Source organism: Pseudorasbora parva, chromosome 25 (genome assembly GCF_024679245.1).
Source record: "Pseudorasbora parva isolate DD20220531a chromosome 25, ASM2467924v1, whole genome shotgun sequence".
NCBI lineage: Eukaryota > Metazoa > Chordata > Actinopteri > Cypriniformes > Gobionidae > Pseudorasbora > Pseudorasbora parva.
Genome location: NC_090196.1, coordinates 34,039,441 through 34,059,440, shown reverse-complemented (window position 1 = coordinate 34,059,440; position 20,000 = coordinate 34,039,441). Strand labels below are relative to the sequence as shown.

General features: G+C 43.1%; 1 protein-coding gene across 4 annotated transcripts in view; it reads right to left on the bottom strand.

Annotated features, from left to right (window-relative positions):
- Positions 1–20,000, bottom strand: part of myo9ab (myosin IXAb) — a 140,982-nt gene that overhangs the window by 86,543 nt on the left and 34,439 nt on the right. For all 4 annotated transcript variants that reach the window (XM_067436999.1, XM_067436997.1, XM_067436998.1 and 1 more), the window contains exon 2: positions 12,159–13,071. In XM_067436999.1, coding sequence (XP_067293100.1) covers positions 12,159–13,004 — 846 coding nt within the window. In that variant the 5' untranslated portion in view covers positions 13,005–13,071. The remainder of the gene's footprint in view (positions 1–12,158; positions 13,072–20,000) is intronic.

Here is a 20,000-nt window from a genome sequence, read left to right as displayed (position 1 = left end):
GAAATCTGAAACATGGAGTGGACCACAGTGTGCTGCGGAGCTAACAGAGACTTCCACCATCAGCTGTTTTCTGTCAACCATCAGCTCTGTTTCTGTTCACCATCAGCTCTGTTTCTGTTCACCATCAGCTCTGTTTCTGTTCACCATCAGCTCTGTTTCTGTTCACCATCAGCTCTGTTTCTGTTCACCATCAGCTCTGTTTCTGTTCACCATCAGCTCTGTTTCTGTTCACCATCAGCTCTGTTTCTGTTCACCATCAGCTCTGTTTCTGTCAACCATCAGCTCTGTTTCTGTTCACCATCAGCTCTGTTTCTGTTCACCATCAGCTCTGTTTCTGTTCTGTTTTCTGTGTTGGTTGATTGTTTGTAGTATTCTATATTTTTACTTGTTATTCATTTTTTGTTGTTATCCCCCCCCCCCCCCCCCCCCCTTGTTGCACTTTGAGATTCTTCGGAATGAAAAGTGCATTATAAATAAAATCTATTATTATTATTATTATATATACACACACACAATATTTAGCTTATGTATTAAATTATTACATATAAAAATTATTTGAATAAAATTTAAAGATATAAACTAAAATATAAAAAAGTGATTTGAAATAAATTCTAATAATATAAATGTAATATGTTAATAACATAAGATTATTAAAAAAAATTACTAAAATATTGATGACCCAGTAATTCACTATATTAAAAGAAAGTCTAAACAATACATCCTATTTACAATTATATATATATATAAACGATAAAAATAAACATATACAAAAAAAACATAAAAGTTTCTACTATGGAAGTTAATGTTGTAAATGCATGTATCCTCAATGCACTGATTAAAAGAATTAAAGATTTGTGATTTTCCCAAGACAAATAAACTAGAAATCTCTAGAAGAGCAGAAAACTGAAGAAATGAAGCCAAAAACTGAGCTCAAACTGCAGAATAATGCTCAAATATTCTCTGAAATATGATTTTGCATAGCACTATACCATAACCCCAAAGAAACACCCCAGCCCAGTATCACCATCAGCGAACATGTCCAAAGATAAGTCCTGGCATAGGACTCAAGCAGAGAGCATGAGACTAACCGAGTCGACATAAACCAGCCGTCTCCACCGGCTGATAAGATATCAGGAATCTAAACTTCATTTATAAACGTCTGCACATTCCCCGAGCGGTGTGTGTTGGTGTATTAATCATGTCAGCTCATTTAAAGATGCTTTCAGCGACCAGTAACGCTTTCACCGCCTGATTAATGCATCTAAATCTGCAGAACTCAAACATGTGCATTCCTCAAAATCAACACAATTCACATTCACAGCAGATGAAGACACTGAAGACACACACTTCACACACAGCACTGGAGCTTCATCTGCTTCACTGAGCAAGAAGAGTCAAATATTCAACGTCTATATCCAACATACACTATACTGCCAAATGTGTTGTGACGCCTGCCTTTACACACACATGAGCTTCCCATTGTTAACCCGTGGGGTTTAATCTGGAGTCGGCCCACCCTCTCTAACAGCTCCAGCTCTTCTGGGAAGGCTTTCCTCAAGGTTTAGGAGTGTGTTTATGGGGATTTTTGCCCATTCTTCTAGAAGCTCATTTGTGAGGTCAGTCACTGATGTTGGACGAGAAGGCCTGGCTCTCAGTCTCCGCTCTAATTCATCCCAAAGCTGTTCTATCGGGTTGAGCTCAGGACTCTGTGCAGGCCAGTCAAGTTCCTCCACACCAAACTCCTCATCCATGTCTTTATGGACCGACGCCAAGCCAAGCCCTGAAAAACAACCCCACCCCATAATCCTCCCTCCACCAAACCTTACACTTGGCACAACGTAGTCAGGTATTTCCCGTTCTCCTGGCGACGCTAAACCCAGACTCGTCCATGGGATTGTCAGACTGAAGCGTGATTGGTCGCTCAGAGAACACGTCTCACTGCTCTAGAGTCCAGTGGCGGCTGCTTTACTCCACTCCATCCCACGCTTTGCATTGCTCTTGGTGATGTAAGGCTTGGATGAGCTGCTCGGCCATGGAAACCCATTCCATGAAGCTCTCTCCGCTGTTCTTGAGCTCATCTGAAGGCCACAGAAGTTTGGATGTCTGGAGCTGTTGACTCTGCAGAAAGTTGGTGACTTCTGCGCACTGTGACCCTCAGCATGCACTGACCCCGCTCTGGGATTTTACGTGGCCTATCACTTTGTTTTCGAGTTGCTGTTGTTCCCAATCGCTTGGGAGCATGAAATTGTCCAAAATGTCTTGGTATGCTGAAGCATTATGAGTTCCTTTCACTGGAACTAAGGGGCCAAGCCCAACCCCTAAAAAAACAAACCCACCCCATAATCCCCCTCCACCAAACTTTACACTCAGCACAATGCAGTCAGTCAAGTCCCGTTCTCCTGCCATCCGCAAAACCCAGACTCGTCCATGGGATTGTCAGACTGAAAGTTTGGAGGTCTGGAGCTGTTAACTCGGGAGAAAGTTGGAGACTTCTGCGCACTGTGACCCTCAGCATGCGCTGACCCCGCTCTGGGATTTAACACTTTGTGGCTGAGTTGCTGTTGTTCCCAATGGCTTCCACTTTGTTATAATCCCACTAACAGCTGAGTGTGGAATATTTAGTAGTGAGGAAATGTCAGGAATGGACTTATTGCACAGGTGTCAGCCTATCACGGCCCCACGCTTGAGTTCACTGAGCTCCTGAGAGCGACCCATTCTTTCACTAATGTGTGTAGAAGCGTCTGCAGGCCGAGAGCTGGAGTTATACACCTGTGGACATGAAGGGACTGAACACCTGAACTCAGGGATCTGGAGGGGCGGCCCAATACTTTAGGGAATATAGTGTATATCAAAACCCACACTGATCTTACCACTCATCCGTATAAAACAAGCAAACATGCAATCCGACTCAGAGTGACTCTCATGAAGCGATTCTTTGATTCTTTAAATGAATCACCACAGCTGCGGCGGAGAAAGATCAGGATGATTCCTGTAAAAGCTGATCGAATGTTCCACATGCGGCTGATCTCAGATTACACATCTGCATCATTAATGCCCCCGCGGCCCTTAATGGATAATAATGATCAGTCGAATGAAATAACCACGGTCACATGATGCAGTGCAGACTGATGATGTCATGCTTTACAGCAGGTCTGAAACGTCCTCGTTTAGAGAAACGTGTTTGTGATCCTCTTTTGTGCAGCAGGTTTGTCTTCATCTAGATCAATCTTTTAGAGAGCAAATATGATGATTAAATAACGGGACCCGTCCTAAAATATAAAAGGCATCTATGTGTTTTTGTTTGTTTGTTTTTTTATGTTTAAAGAGACAGTTTATACTAATTTAATTTAATTTGGTATACTACATACTATACCATTTTAAAATATTGTTTTCAAAATTATTTAGTATATTTATATACGCTATAGCAGTTTTATTTATTTGTTTGTTTGTTGTAATTATTTATTTAAATCTAGTTATTAATTGCAATCTAATTTTATTGTTCACAATCACATTTTGTATTAATATTTTAGTTATAACAAAACTGTATTTATTTACTTTATTTTATTGTAATATAATTTAGTTTATTTAATTTAATTTAAATTAATAACCTAATTTAAATCCAATTCGTTATTATTTATTTTAATAAAAAAATCTATTTATTTATTTATTTATGTAAACATTCTTTATATATTTATATCTTGTTATTATTATTTCATTTAGTCACATGTTGTAGTAATATAACAATATAATGTATTGTAATGTAATTTATGCTTTAATAATAAATTTTGTATAGTTTTTTAATCAACATTTTCTATTTATTTATAAATAATTTATTTAATCTACTTTATTCATTTAAATAGTGTTTATTATTTATTTTAGTCAATATTTTAATCTATTATTATTATTATTATTATTTTATATAAACATCTAATTCACTAACTTTTTAATACACAAATACAGATGCAAACACTAGCCAACATGCTCAGAAAGATTCCCTTCAAAATGATTTGATCTGACAGAAATATCACTAACACATGCACACAGTGATTTATTAAACTGCACTTTCAGAACACAAAGATGCAGTGTGGAGTACAGACTTAACATGTGTGTGTGTGTGTGTGTGTGTGTGTGTAACGGGCACACTCTCCTGTCATGAGTGAAATGTCAGCGCGCGTCAGGTCAACCCAACATCAGAAACACTGAGTACACTAACACACTAACTCTGCTAGTCAGCATAATAACCATAACTATGACCATAACTATGACCATAACTATAACCATAAATATGACCATAAATATGACCATAACTATGACCATAACCATAACCATAACCATAACCATGACCATGACCATGACCATGACCATAACCATAACCATGACCATAACTATGACCATAACTATAACCATAACTATGACCATAACTATAACCATGACCATAACTATGACCATAACTATAACCATAACTATGACCATAACTATAACCATAAATATGACCATAAATATGACCATAACTATGACCATAACCATAACCATGACCATGACCATAACCATAACCATGACCATAACTATGACCATAACTATAACCATAACTATGACCATAACTATAACCATGACCATAACTATGACCATAACTATGACCATAACTATGACCATAACCATAACTATGACCATAACTATGACCATAACTATAACCATAACTATGACCATAACTATAACCATAAATATGACCATAAATATGACCATAACTATGACCATAACCATAACCATAACCATGACCATGACCATAACCATAACCATGACCATAACTATGACCATAACTATGACCATAACTATAACCATGACTATAACCATGACCATAACCATGACCATAACTATGACCATAACTATGACCATAACCATAACTATGACCATAACTATGACCATAACTATGACCATAACTATGACCATAACCATAACTATGACCATAACTATGACCATAACTATGACCATAACCATAACTATGACCATAACTATGACCATAACCATAACTATGACCATAACTATGACCATAACTATGACCATAACCATAACTATGACCATAACTATGACCATAACCATAACTATGACCATAACTATGACCAACCATAACTATGACCATAACTATAACCATAACTATGACCATAACTATAACCATAACTATGACCATAACTATGACCATAACTATGACCATAACCATAACTATGACCATAACTATAACCATAACTATGACCATAACTATGACCATAACTATGACCATAACCATAACCATAACTATGACCATAACTATAACCATAACTATGACCATAACTATGACCATAACTATGACCATAACTATGACCATAAATATGACCATAAATATGACCATAACCATGAACATGACCATAACCATAACCATGACCATGACCATGACCATAACCATAACCATAACCATGACCATAACTAAGACCATAACTATAACCATAACTATAACCATAACTATGACCATAACCATAACTATGACCATAACTATAACCATAACTATGACCATAACTATAACCATAACTATGACCATAACTATGACCATAACTATGACCATAACTATAACCATAACTATGACCATAACCATAACCATAACTATGACCATAACCATAACCATAACTATGACCATAACTATGACCATAACTATGACCATAACCATAACCATAACTATGACCATAACCATAACTATGACCATAACCATAACTATGACCATAACTATGACCATAACCATAACTATGACCATAACTATGACCATGACCATAACCATGACCATAACCATAACCATAACTATGACCATAACCATAACTATGACCATAACCATAACCATAACTATGACCATAACTATGACCATGACCATAACTATGACCATAACCATAACCATAACTATGACCATGACCATAACTATGACCATAACCATAACCATAACTATGACCATAACCATAACTATGACCATAACCATAACTATGACCATAACTATGACCATAACCATGACCATAACTATGACCATAACTATGACCATAACTATGACCATAACCATAACCATAACCATGACCATAACTATGACCATAACCATAACTATGACCATAACTATGACCATAACCATGACCATAACTATGACCATAACCATAACTATGACCATAACCATAACTATGACCATAACCATAACTATGACCATAACCATAACTATGACCATAACCATGACCATAACTATGACCATAACCATAACTATGACCATAACTATGACCATAACTATGACCATAACTATGACCATAACTATGACCATAACCATGACCATAACTATGACCATAACCATAACTATGACCATAACTATGACCATAACTATGACCATAACTATGACCATAACCATGACCATAACTATGACCATAACCATAACCATAACCATGACCATAACTATGACAATAACACCCCGAATACTATTACTATAACCGTAACTATATTAGCGTCCACAGACACCAACAACTTCGGCTAAAATAGCACCGATACTCAGCTTGCCTTTCGCTGCAGTAACTGTGGTTATCATGGTCATTTTTGCTTATACACACTAAACTCACACATTAGTGTAGATGTTGTATGTAATGTGTGTGAGCAAACACACCGTATCTGTGTTGAATCTGAGATTGTCACTGTCGACACGCGTGTCCGACAAATACCGGCCGCTATTAGAGACAAGAAGAATCCGAGTTACAACATCCGGTCGGTCTGGTATGTGTTAAAATATCACACACACACACATAAATGCACACATAAATAAATGCAGTCCATTTACACACACTCTCGCATGCTCTCTCACACACACTCTTGCAAGCTCCCACACACACTCACACATAAATGCAGTCCATTTACACACTCACATGCTCTCTCTCACACACACACACTCTCTCACTTACACACAGACTCTTACACACACAGCCTCTCACACACACACATACACTCTCTCTCACACACACACACACACACACACACACACAGCCCAAGTACTGTGTGACATCACAAACACAAACAAAACTGTTCCCATCTGTGTGCAGAAGTAGTTTCTGTTTCCGTGGTCGAAGCGACACACAGTCTCGTTTATACTCCTGCCAAACAGCAGGATCCAACGGGAACATTCAGCACAGAACACACTCGTCCTCAAACAGTCCCTAATGGCTTCCCAGTGAATGCCGCTCGGCGTTTCAGACCCCAAGCAGAGGGTGAAGCGCACTGGCGTTGGGTTCAGGGACGTTTCTGAGCGCTCAGATACAGAACATGGCTCACATTCTGTGCAGGTGTCAGTTTTCACGGAGAGAAAGTGCCATAATCAGAGGAGGCGGATGATAGCGTCTCATCATCAGCCTCAGGGCTAAAGAGAGCTGAGCCACCACACGAGAGAAGGGAAGAAAAGCAAAAGCAGACGTTTGATGGATCACCGGGGCGAGTTGAGTTTCAGGGTTAGACAAGCAAATACAGATTCTGTGCAAATCAGCCAAGACGGGGCACTTACACCAGCGCTTTCAGGCATGTAGCACCTTTTGGAAATATTGGTTGATGCATTGAATATTTCACTATATGATTATGAGGATTTCACTGGCAAAACAATTAAAGGGGCGGTGAAATGCTGTTTCATGCATACTGAGCTTTACACTGTTAAAGACTTGGATTCCCATCCTAAACATAGACAAAGTTTCAAAAACTAATGTTGGACTTTTGATGGAGTATTTCTGTGTCAAAAATACTCCTTCCGGTTTCTCACAAGTTTCAGAACGTTTTTTTCGAGTATGGGTCGGCTTGACGTTAATAGAGCGGAAGGTCCTTGTATGGGCCGTACGGCTCTTCTCCCGGTAGGGTGCGCGCGCGTGACTAGAGCGAGAGAGAGGAAATGCACGCCCATAAACACTCTCAGCTGCAGATCCAGTCGTCCGTGAACACTTCTGACGCGCCGCGCTCCACTTTATTCCTATGGGTGACGTCGAGTGACTTCAGCGCTTCAGCACAGCATTCTGGGAAGGCAGCGCTGCATTTGAACCGATTTGAACGCAGAAATGACGAGAAGCTTCACAACATCGCTTCAGTCGCGTCTCAAAGTGGATTTCCACCGTTCACTGCTGTCAGGACTTCACCAAATCATACCAAAGAAGTGTGTTTTTGACGGAGCGGTGACGATAAAGGTTCGGTCCTGCTTTGGAAACAGCCGGTGAGTTAAACTGCTTCAGATGTCTGTGCTGTCGGCCATCGTCGCGTGAGTAAACATCAGTAAACGACACGATCGCGTGCTTCGTCATTCAAATGCGCTAACGGTTACTCCATTGTTGTTCTCTGTATAACGTTACACTAGTCTGACGTGCAAAACCGTTTTGCTTGCTACTGCTAAGGTTTAGTCGCATACAATAGTCCATAAACCGAATCATGTCCTCATAAACTGCGAGTAAACACACGCAAATGTTGACAGGCCACTAAATACAGTCCATACCACAGAGACGGACGTCCTGCTGCTGCCGTTTCTCCTGTTCAATTTATTTCTGCCTCAGATTTGATTGTGGATCATTATCTGTATTAGCTGAGATCGATAGCCATGGGCTTCTCCACGCTTGAGGACGTCACCGCTTTGTGCGCTTGTCATTCATTAGCTCCGCCCACACGATACGCCTCGTCATTCTTTAGCTCCGCCCACACGATACGCCACGTCATTCTTTAGCTCCGCCCACTCGATACGCCTCCAGGCGCTCGTTTTTTTCCAGAAAGACTCGGTACAGTCCATATTTCTTTTATAAATATAATAAAACTAAAGACTTTTCGGAGATATGAAGGATGGAATACTACTCTACAGGTACTCAAGATTGACATGAGATTGACTGAAACTGAGTGTTTCACCCCCCCTTTAAGAATCAGTGAATTTCACAAATGTCACAAATGAGTCCCCACTGACCTTGGTTTGTATCAACCCTCCTCTCTTCCTTCTCTGCTAATGTCTCTCCTGCTAAAATAACGTACTACCACAACAAAAGAACATTTCTGACTCCTGCACGCTTTTCAAAACCTTCCCTGTTCTTAACCTCCTTTAGTAACCCTAGCAGCTGACGACTTTGCCACATTCTTCATAAATAAAACAACCCTCGGCGGACAATTTTCCAAACCACAAACTGACACACATCATAACAGCAAACACACACTCTCTCCCCTCCTCCTCTCTGAACTCTCTGAACTCCTCCTGTCTGCTTGATCCCATCCCCTCTCAACTCCCATATATATATATATATATATTAGGCATGTGCCGATATCAATTTAAAAAAAGGATGAAAACGTGTTGTGTTTGGGGTTACGCCGTCAGATATACAGCAAAAGGTGTAGGATTGTATCGATTTCCTTCAGAAAGAAGTAACTCATTGCCGGTCACTGCCTGAAGTAAAAGTAGGAAGAGACTGAACTTCTAGTGTCATGTAGGCTACTGATCGAATGTCAATGGAAGAAATAGGAAACGCAGAACATAGTTGTCGGCTGATGGATGATTGATGCGTGAACCACACTGGCTTCATCATCACCGCGAGTTTAGTTTGAGTGAACGCCTAACGTTAGCGGAGTAGCGCTAGTCTACAGCACGCTATCCTTTTGACCGTCAGAAGCTCACGTCTGTGCCATCTGATCCAACCCCGACCGAGCAACAGAATACGATCATAGCCGTTTGAGTTAGATAACAGGGAAAAGTCCATCTACGATTGCCTAACATATAGTAAGTCAAACAGCAACAGTCACTAAAATAACTCAATGTAGGCTGAGGCTCATTTAAAAATGATGGTATTAGACTAGCGCTACATCTACTGGAGCAAGGTTAGGCATTTCATGTATCGCTATCTCCTGAATTAATTAATCAGTCCCTCAATAATCATGTTAACTATGTCTGAATCCCAAGCAATTTACTAGCCATAGGAACGCTTCGGCTTTTGCCACCCGGACAACGTTTATTACTGTTGTGACGTCGTGGTGAATTGTCGTATATATTCCTCATAAGTGCCCATGCAGATCAGTCGAATGAGGCATCTATGTAAAACATATCTATGATCGCACCAGTATTTTGACCTTATTTGATGGAAGTAATGGCGCTGGGAATACTAGATGAGATTCGTCTGATATGAGGTAAAAAATAAATACTGTTGGGTTTCTGGCAGAAACTGATCGTGCCGTGTCTTAAAGGGGTGATGAACTGAGAAATCAGCTTTTGAGCCTTTGATATATATAAAAGGTCATGGTAATATAAGATTATCCTGCAAGTGTTGCATCTGAAAACTTCCTTGTTAGTCAAAGAAAAGCTTTTATGCCTGGCTCACACTACAGGAGTTTTAAAATCCTCTCCGATTGTAAAGTCTGGTTGCAGCTCACACTTCAGGAGAATCTGTGCAGATTTTCTTCCCTCAAATCTTAAACATGCTCACACTACCAGATATGAAAATCCAGGAGCATCACACACTACAGAATATTATTAAGATCATCGTGCCGGAGGAAGTGCGTCACGTGATCTACGCAGCAGATCGTAAGCGGGAAAACTAAATGGATCAGCTACTGTAGCATGAAAACCTGCTGTATCAGTAATGATCATTTGTTGTGAGAAAAGCCAAAAGCGTAAGAATAAACCAGTCTGGATTAGACAATGGTCGGGGAGACGGGCTCTACATGGATTGTCAGTTCTTCAGAGAGAAATGGAGGTCATTTTATTGACCTTATTTGATCCTGTCGGTCTGGCACTCGTTGTGTATACGTTAGCTGTGTGTGTTTGCAATGTATTTTCCCCTCGGGGCTTGCCGTATAAAGGTGGAGCACGCGCACTTATTGTACTGGAGTGTAGCGGGTTTCTCAGGCTGGTTATTACGCGTGTGACCGAGAGTAAAGTGAAGGAACGTTCAGACGACTGTCATTTATTGTTTTCTTATTTCTGAGTATTTGAGGCGAACCCTGAACGAGCGCTGTCACACTAGTGGGCCAGAATGTTTACCGCTGCCTAGTTCAAAAGCGATCGTCACCTGTTAGTGTAGATTTGTGCTGTCAAATGAAAAGCAAGAAATGCTGATATTCTCTCTCTCTCTCTCTCTCTCTCTCTCTCTCTCTCTCTCTCTCTCTCTCTCTCTCTCTCTCTCAGAGCTAACGGTACAGCAAACTACGGCAACTCAACTCGCGGTCGGCCATTTCGAAATGTCCGTCTCCTCGTAGACTTGTTTCCTATTGGCGATTGTGACAGTATTGACATTATTACAATCTTGCTCATCCCGATAAATATCAGACATGTTTGATATGATCGGGGCGAGCCCGATTTGCGTGAGAGCAGTTCGAGAGGTGCAATATTTGATCTGTGAACGCCTCACATTACCGGATCATCTGCGCCGAACATCGGAACCGATCGAGTCCTGGAAAAAAAATTCTCAGTGTCTCGGGAGGGGAAAATCGGGCATAAATCGGCCTAAAACATCCTATAGTGTGAGCCAGGCATTATAGACACCAGGCTCCCAACGTCCTGGGGCTGTGTGTTTTCCAGACGGGCTACAAAAACCCAAGCCCGTTGGCTGGCCGGTGAATCTTAAATAGTGAAATAATATTCATTTATTGATCTGGGTTGTGTTTGAAGAGCGTGCTGTGTGTGTGTGTGTGTGTGTGTGTGTGTGTGTGTGTGTGTGTGTGTGTGTGTGTGGTTCGTGCTTATATCCACCGATCGGGCAGGCCAAGTAAAACAAAAAAAAATCAATTGCAGGTGGATGAGAAATAAATCATTGTGTTTGTTTGATAAAGACGTTTACGAGCCCTGTGAGAGAATCATTCCGGTGCCGCTTTTAAAACAATCCCTCATGTGAACTGACAGCGGAGCTGAAGCTCATTAAATATGCAAATCTTATCCAATCCTAGCCGTGGGCGTTTACTTCCAAGTCTCCAGTGACACGCCCATCAAAACCCAGCGTTCAGGAGAGAGCCTCAGAACCAGTGGAGAAAACAGCCTATTACTGATTAGTTATGATGTTTCTGAATGTAAAAATATATAAATGTATCGGTATCATAAAAAACCCAAACGATACCCAACCCTACTGATCACAGCAACAAAATCAGACGCTGAAATATCCACCATCAACATTAAAGTCCTTCCTTACCTCGAGAACAGGTCCGGCTCCGAGAATGATCTGCTCGACGCCGCTGGCGAAGCCCTTCTGGCTGAGGGCCGTCAGGTGATGGATCAGGAAGTTGGTGCTCTGGGTCTTTCCTGACCCGCTTTCTCCAGAGATCACAATGCACTGGTTCTTCCTCCTCTGGAGCATCGCGTGATACGCCGCGTCCGCCACCGCGTAAATGTGAGGCTCCAGCTTCCCCAGCTGATGATTATCGTACATCTTGACGTATTTCGGGTTGTAAATGGGCAGGAACTTGAAGGGATTGACGACGATCAGGATCCCGCCGACGTAGGTGTAGATCTTCTCCTGCCGAAAGCGTCCGCGCAGGTTCTCCAGCAGAGTCCGCTCGTTTAGATCCGGGAGGGCGCAGAGGTCAGCCACGTATTGTCCGGCGGGAGGCTGCGGGAGAAGGCCGCGCTCCACCATCTTCCTCCGCTCCTCCGTCACTCGCAGCCACATCTGCAGGTTCCCGTAATGGATGGATCCATCCAGGTTCTTCTCGCGCAAAAGAAAGCGGTAATCCTCGCCTCCGAGCCGGTTTTCCAGAGCCATGCGCGGCCACAGCATCATGCGCTGTACGGGACAATCGCACGGATTTAGGATCCATTCCTCACCTCCGAATTCCTTGACCTCGGCGAGCACGTAGATCCGCGATCGGTCCAGCTTTAGGCGCTCGATGAGCTGCTCGATGACCTCCGCCGCAGACGTGACCTTTCGGGCGGTGACGGGGCAGTAGATGGTGCCCTCGGACAGCGCTCCGGGATACACGCGCAACGTAAACTCCGCCTCCTCGTAACGGCGACGCCCACCATCGCCATGGCAACTCATGATGGAGCAGCAGCTCCCATCAGCACCGCCAACACGAGACTCACGCGCCGCATTCACGACATCCCACCTGCAGAGAGACAAAAATGCCAGAGACTTGGTGTTAAACAAAACTAACACTTACTAATCATTTTGGTCAAATATAATCAAATTAATTTAAAATTAAATTTAATTTAACAAATTAAAATAAATAACCTTAAATAGAAATGTTGTTTGGCAGGTAAAGGAAATATGCTTTGTTATTAACTGATTAAATACTAACTGATTAAATATAAAATAAAATAAAATAAAATAATTAAATTAAAATAATCATAAAAAATTAATAAAACATTTTAATGAAAGTGAAACTTAAATAGAAATGGTGTTTGGCTATATATATAATATTACATCCGTATAATATAATAAAATTACATATATTAATTATATTATATAGTTAAATATACATTTTTTTAAATATTTTATATATATATGAAAAATACTTAAAAAAATATATAAAATCAATCTACAATTATTAAATATTTAACAATATAATATAATTGATATAATATAAAATAAATTAAATATTTAATATAATTAATATAATAAAATAATAATTAAAAAATGATAGTAATTGCAAACGCATGACCTATACGCTAACAGTATATAAATAATATCCTACTAATATGACGCTGCTGTCTGAAATCATGAACACCATCTTCCAGAAACTCCGGCGGGAGGTCCTCCATCTCACGTGTGTGAAATGTCAAGTGAGGATTATTTGTGGATGCCGTTTTAAACCTTCAGACGTGGGCGTAACACACTTCTGTTCCTGTTATGAAAGCCCTGGTATTTCGAAGAGGTGTGTGTGTGTGTGTGTGTGTGTGTGTGTGTGTGTGTGTGTGTGTGTGTGTGTGTGTGTGTGTGTGTGTTACACAGGGACTGGAAACGAGAAGCAGCCATGAAGTGTCATTGGCTGTCCTCTCTAACAGCACAGCGCTCTGGGTCTGTCATTCAGGCCTTCTCCATTCATCTCATTTCCTGTCCCGTCTGGCCCAAGTCCAGCCCTTCCAGGTGTGCAGACACACACACACACACACACACACACACACACACACACACACACACACACACACTCGCGCAGTCACACAGACACACACAACACAAACCGGCTCTTTTGTCTGCGGGAGAAGCCCGTCCTCTGAGAGAGCTTCTGTTCATCTTCACGTGTGTGTGTGTGTGTGTGTTAGCGCAGCTGCTTTCAGTGTGTTTAAAGACAAGTTCATCTACAAATCATCATTGACTCACTCATGTCATTATTACGCTCTTCAGAGGACACAAGAGGAGAGTTTGCTGCTGGTTTACAAACAATGATAGAATGTTTAGATGTGTGTGTGCATGTGAGTGTGTGTGTGTGTGTGTGTGTGTGTGTGTGTGTGTGTGTGTGTGTGTGTGTGTGTGTGTGTGTGTGTGTGTGTGTGTGTGTGTGTGTGTGTGTGTGCCTGTGTTAGTGTGTGTGATTGTGTGTATGCATGTGAGTGTGTGTGAGTGAGTTAGTGTGTGCCTGTGTTAGTGTCTGTGTGTGTGAGTGAGTTAGTTTGTGTGTGATTGTGTGTATGCATGTGAGTGAGTTAGTGTGTGCCTGTGTTAGTGTGTGTGATTGTGTGTATGCATGTGAGTGAGTGTGTGTGAGTGAGTTAGTGTGTGCCTGTGTTAGTGTCTGTGTGAGTGAGTTAGTTTGTGTGTGATTGCGTGTGCGCATGTGAGTTAGTGTCTGTGTGAGTTAGTGTGTGTGCACCTGTGTTAGTGTGTGCGAGTGTGTATGCATGTGAGTGAGTGTGTGTGAGTGAGTTAGTGTGCATCTGTGTTAGTGTGTGAGTAAGTTTCATTGTGTAAGAGTGTGTGCGCGCACGTGAGTTAGTGTCTGTGTGTGAGTGTGTGTGAGTGTTTGTACATGCGAGTGAGTGTGTGAGAGTGAGTTAGTGTGCGCCTGTGTTAGTGTGTGAGTAAGTTAGTTTGTGTGAGAGTGTGTGTGTGTATGCATGTGAGTGAGTTAGTGTGCACCTGTGTTAGTGTGTGTGTATGCCTGTGAGTTAGTGTGAGTGTCCGTGAGAGTGTGCATGTGCGTGTAGTTAATACAGTGTGTGTGTGTGTGTGTGTGTGTGTGTGTGTGTGTGTGTTTGCATAAGTGTGTGTAGTTACTACAATGTGTGTGTGTGAGAGAGAGTGTGAATGTATGTGTGTATATGTGTGTGTGTTAGTGTGTGAGTTAGAGTGTATTAATGTGAGTGTAGTTAATACTGTGTGTGTGTGTGTGTGTGTGTGTGTGTGTGTGTGTGTGTGTGTGTGTGTGAGAGAGAGAGAGAGAGAGAGTGAGTGTATGTGTGTGAGTGTGAGTTAGTGTGTGTGTGAGTGAGAGTGTGAGTTAGTGTGTGTGTGAGTGAGAGTGTGAGTTAGTGTGTGTGTGCATGTGTGTAATTTAACTCTTAAAAATGTCAAACCGATGGTCATTGAGAGTTCAATGAAGAATCTTTCCATTCGACAAAAGTTTCTTTAGATTTTTTAAATGTTCTTTTTAAATTCTATTTAGAATGTTCGCAGAAAGATTCTTTGGTGAACCAAAAATTATTCTATATGACATCACTGATAAAAACCTTTAGAAGCTTTATTTCAGGAGTAAACACCACACACACTCTCAGGCACACATACACACACACTCTTGCAAGCACACACATACTCGCGCACAGACTCTCGCACGCACACACACACTCACTCGCGCACACCAAAATAAACCCACAGGAAGAGTAAGAGCAGGTTAAAAACACATCACATAATGAACAGATGGAAGAAACGACAAGAGGCAGAGAGAAGAAGAGACGGACTCAAAACGACAGATCAGAAACCTGGGCAGCAGACAATGAAGTCCCACAATGCAATGCAACAAATCTACCGATGATTAGCGATTACTTCACGCAATATTTGAGCACGTAATCAAAAACCGTCCAGAATATCCAACAGTAAGTTTCTGCAGAGCACGCCGGTGTAGAGAGCGAACCGCCACAGTGAGACTGCTCTATTATTAACACACTTCAGTCTCAGCTTAAATAAAGCCCTCGCTCCTTACACTCACTCAACACCGCAAACACACGAGAGCCGCGAGACTCGTCCCTATCCCATGATGCCTCAGGGCTCCGAGTAATAAAGATGAGTGACAGGGCGAACGGATAACACACACACACACACACACTCGTGTGTTTCGGCATTCCTCACGCTTTTCCCGGGATCGCTCCGACTGTCAGTGCCGTCAGCGGGAACAAATGAACTACTGTGAATATGACTTAAATCTGGCAGACACCTGAGTAACACACACACACACACACACGCACACAAACACGGCCACAACACACACATTCACACACACAGCCAAAACATATAAAACAAGATCAAATATTGTCAGATATATAATAAAACAAATGTTTATTTTTTATGAAATAAATATTTATATTTTATTGTCATTAACCCACAGAACATTTTTAAAATAGTATCTGGAAATTATTTACTTTTGTGTTTGTGATTTTGTTTTTAAAGTTAAATCATAAAATATTAGATTTTCAGTAAATCTTGATGTTAAAAAAATGGGGTGTAGAATATAAAATTAATCTCATGATTTCTGACCAGTCTTTAGAAATAAATATAACAATAACAATAATAATAATAATACATTTCTATAGTTTATATTCAATTAAATACTAATTATAATTATTTAAAATAAATGTATACTATATCATTCATACTATGTGCTTTTTAAAATTATAAATGATGAAGAAAAAAGGTATATTTAAATAAAATGTATATAGTTGATATTCATTAAAGATATTTATAATAATGATTTATAGTTATTTAAAATAAATAAAACTAAATTACTATATTAAATATTTAGGTTTTTTGTCAATAAACCAGAGAATCAGATTTCATTATTTTATTTTTTCCATAGTATTTTTATTTTGTTTTCTACTTTATTTTCTCTTTTTCTATTTATTTTCTTTTATTATTATATTTTATAATAAGCAGAGATTATTTTGGATGTTTAAATCATTAAAAAAAAATCATAATTAGTAAGTAATTGTGCTAAAAATATTGTTGAACATTTAAAATGTAACTGAACTTTGACAGCCTTAACAAATACATTTTGCTTGTATACATACATACATATTAAATATATTTCATATAGCTGTTCATATTAAATGAAATATGTTTCATTAACATAAATAAATCAGTAAAACTCACACATCCCAAAACTCACACATCCCAAAACTCACACATCCCAAAACTCACACATCCCAAAACTCACACATCCCAAAACTCACACATCCCAAAACGGCCTAAGGTTTTTTGACAAACCCATAATGACCCAATCATCCTGTCAGCTCCTGATTGGATGCTGATAAGCAGGACAACACGTGAATTTTCCAGAATAATGAGGGCGAATGATTGGGGTCAGGGTCAAAGGTCAGATGAAGGAGCTGTGGGGGCATATTTGCTCAGGCCTTGACGGGTCAAAACAGACGCAGAAAGAGACACAATGAAGTCAGGCGAGGGGGAGGGGCCGGACTCTGTCTCCAGACGAACGTCAGGCGAGGGGGAGGGGCCGGACTCTGACTGCAGACAAACGTCAGGCAAGGGGGAGGGGCCGGACTCTGTCTGCAGACGAACGTCAGGCGAGGGGGAGGGGCCGGACTCTGTTTGTCTGCAGATGAACGTCCGGCGAGGGGGAGGAGCCGGACTCTGTTTGTCTGCAGACCAACGTCAGGCGAGGGGGAGGGGCCGGACTCTGTTTGTCTGCAGATGAATGTCCGGCGAGGGGGAGGAGCCGGACTCTGTTTGTCTGCAGATGAACGTCAGGCGAGGGGGAGGGGCCGGACTCTGTTTGTCTGCAGATGAACGTCAGGCGAGGGGGAGGGGCCGAAATCTATCTGCAGACGAACGTCAGGCGAGGGGGAGGAGCCGGACTCTGTTTGTCTGCAGATGAACGTCAGGCGATGGGGAGGAGCCGGACTCTGTCTGCAGACGAACGTCAGGCGAGGGGGAGGGGCCGGACTCTGTCTGCAGACGAACGTCAGGCGAGGGGGAGGGGCCGGAATCTATCTGCAGACGAACGTCAGGCGAGGGGGAGGAGCCGGACTCTGTTTGTCTGCAGATGAACGTCAGGCGATGGGGAGGAGCCGGACTCTGTTTGTCTGCAGATGAACGTCAGGTGAGGGGGAGGGGCCGGACTCTGTTTGTCTGCAGACGAACGTCAGGCGATGGGGAGGAGCCGGACTCTGTTTGTCTGCAGATGAACGTCTGGCGAGAGGGAGGGGCCGGACTCTGTTTGTCTGCAGATGAATGTCCGGCGAGGGGGAGGGGCCAGACTCTGTTTGTCTGCAGATGAACGTCAGGCGAGGGGGAGGGGCCGGACTCTGTTTGTCTGCAGATGAACGTCAGGCGAGGGGGAGGGGCCGGACTCTGTTTGTCTGCAGATGAATGTCCGGCGAGGGGGAGGGGCCGGAATCTATCTGCAGACGAACGTCAGGCGAGGGGGAGGGGCCGGAATCTATCTGCAGACGAACGTCAGGCGAGGGGGAGGAGCCGGACTCTGTTTGTCTGCAGATGAACGTCAGGCGATGGGGAGGAGCCGGACTCTGTTTGTCTGCAGATGAACGTCAGGTGAGGGGGAGGGGCCGGACTCTGTTTGTCTGCAGACGAACGTCAGGCGATGGGGAGGAGCCGGACTCTGTTTGTCTGCAGATGAACGTCAGGCGAGGGGGAGGGGCCGGACTCTGTTTGTCTGCAGATGAATGTCCGGCGAGGGGGAGGGGCCAGACTCTGTTTGTCTGCAGATGAACGTCTGGCGAGAGGGAGGGGCCGGACTCTGTTTGTCTGCAGATGAATGTCCGGCGAGGGGGAGGGGCCAGACTCTGTTTGTCTGCAGATGAACGTCAGGCGAGGGGGAGGGGCCGGACTCTGTTTGTCTGCAGATGAACGTCAGGCGAGGGGGAGGGGCCGGACTCTGTTTGTCTGCAGATGAATGTCCGGCGAGGGGGAGGAGCCGGACTCTGTTTGTCTGCAGATGAACGTCAGGCGAGGGAGAGGGGCCGGACTCTGTTTGTCTGCAGATGAACGTCTGGCGAGAGGGAGGGGCCGGACTCTGTTTGTCTGCAGATGAATGTCCGGCGAGGGGGAGGGGCCGGACTCTGTTTGTCTGCAGATGAACGTCAGGCGAGGGGGAGGGGCCGGACTCTGTTTGTCTGCAGATGAATGTCCGGCGAGGGGGAGGAGCCGGACTCTGTTTGTCTGCAGATGAACGTCAGGCGAGGGGGAGGGGCCGGACTCTGTTTGTCTGCAGATGAACGTCAGGCGAGGGGGAGGGGCCGAAATCTATCTGCAGACGAACGTCAGGCGAGGGGGAGGAGCCGGACTCTGTTTGTCTGCAGATGAACGTCAGGCGATGGGGAGGAGCCGGACTCTGTTTGTCTGCAGATGAACGTCAGGTGAGGGGGAGGGGCCGGACTCTGTTTGTCTGCAGATGAACGTCAGGCGATGGGGAGGAGCCGGACTCTGTTTGTCTGCAGATAAACGTCTGGCGAGAGGGAGGGGCCGGACTCTGTTTGTGTGCAGATGAATGTCCGGCGAGGGGGAGGGGCCAGACTCTGTTTGTCTGCAGATGAACGTCAGGCGAGGGGGAGGGGCCGGACTCTGTTTGTCTGCAGATGAACGTCAGGCGAGGGGGAGGGGCCGGACTCTGTTTGTCTGCAGATGAACGTCAGGCGAGGGGGAGGGGCCTGACTCTGTCTGCAGACGGACGTCAGGCGAGGGGGAGGGGCCGGACTCTGTCTGCAGATGAACGTCAGGCGAGGGGGAGGGGCCGGACTCTGTCTTCAGATGAACGTCAGGTGAGGGGGAGGGGCCGGACTCTGTCTGCAGATGAACGTCAGGTGAGGGGGAGGGCCGGACTCTGTCTGCAGATGAACGTCAGGTGAGGGG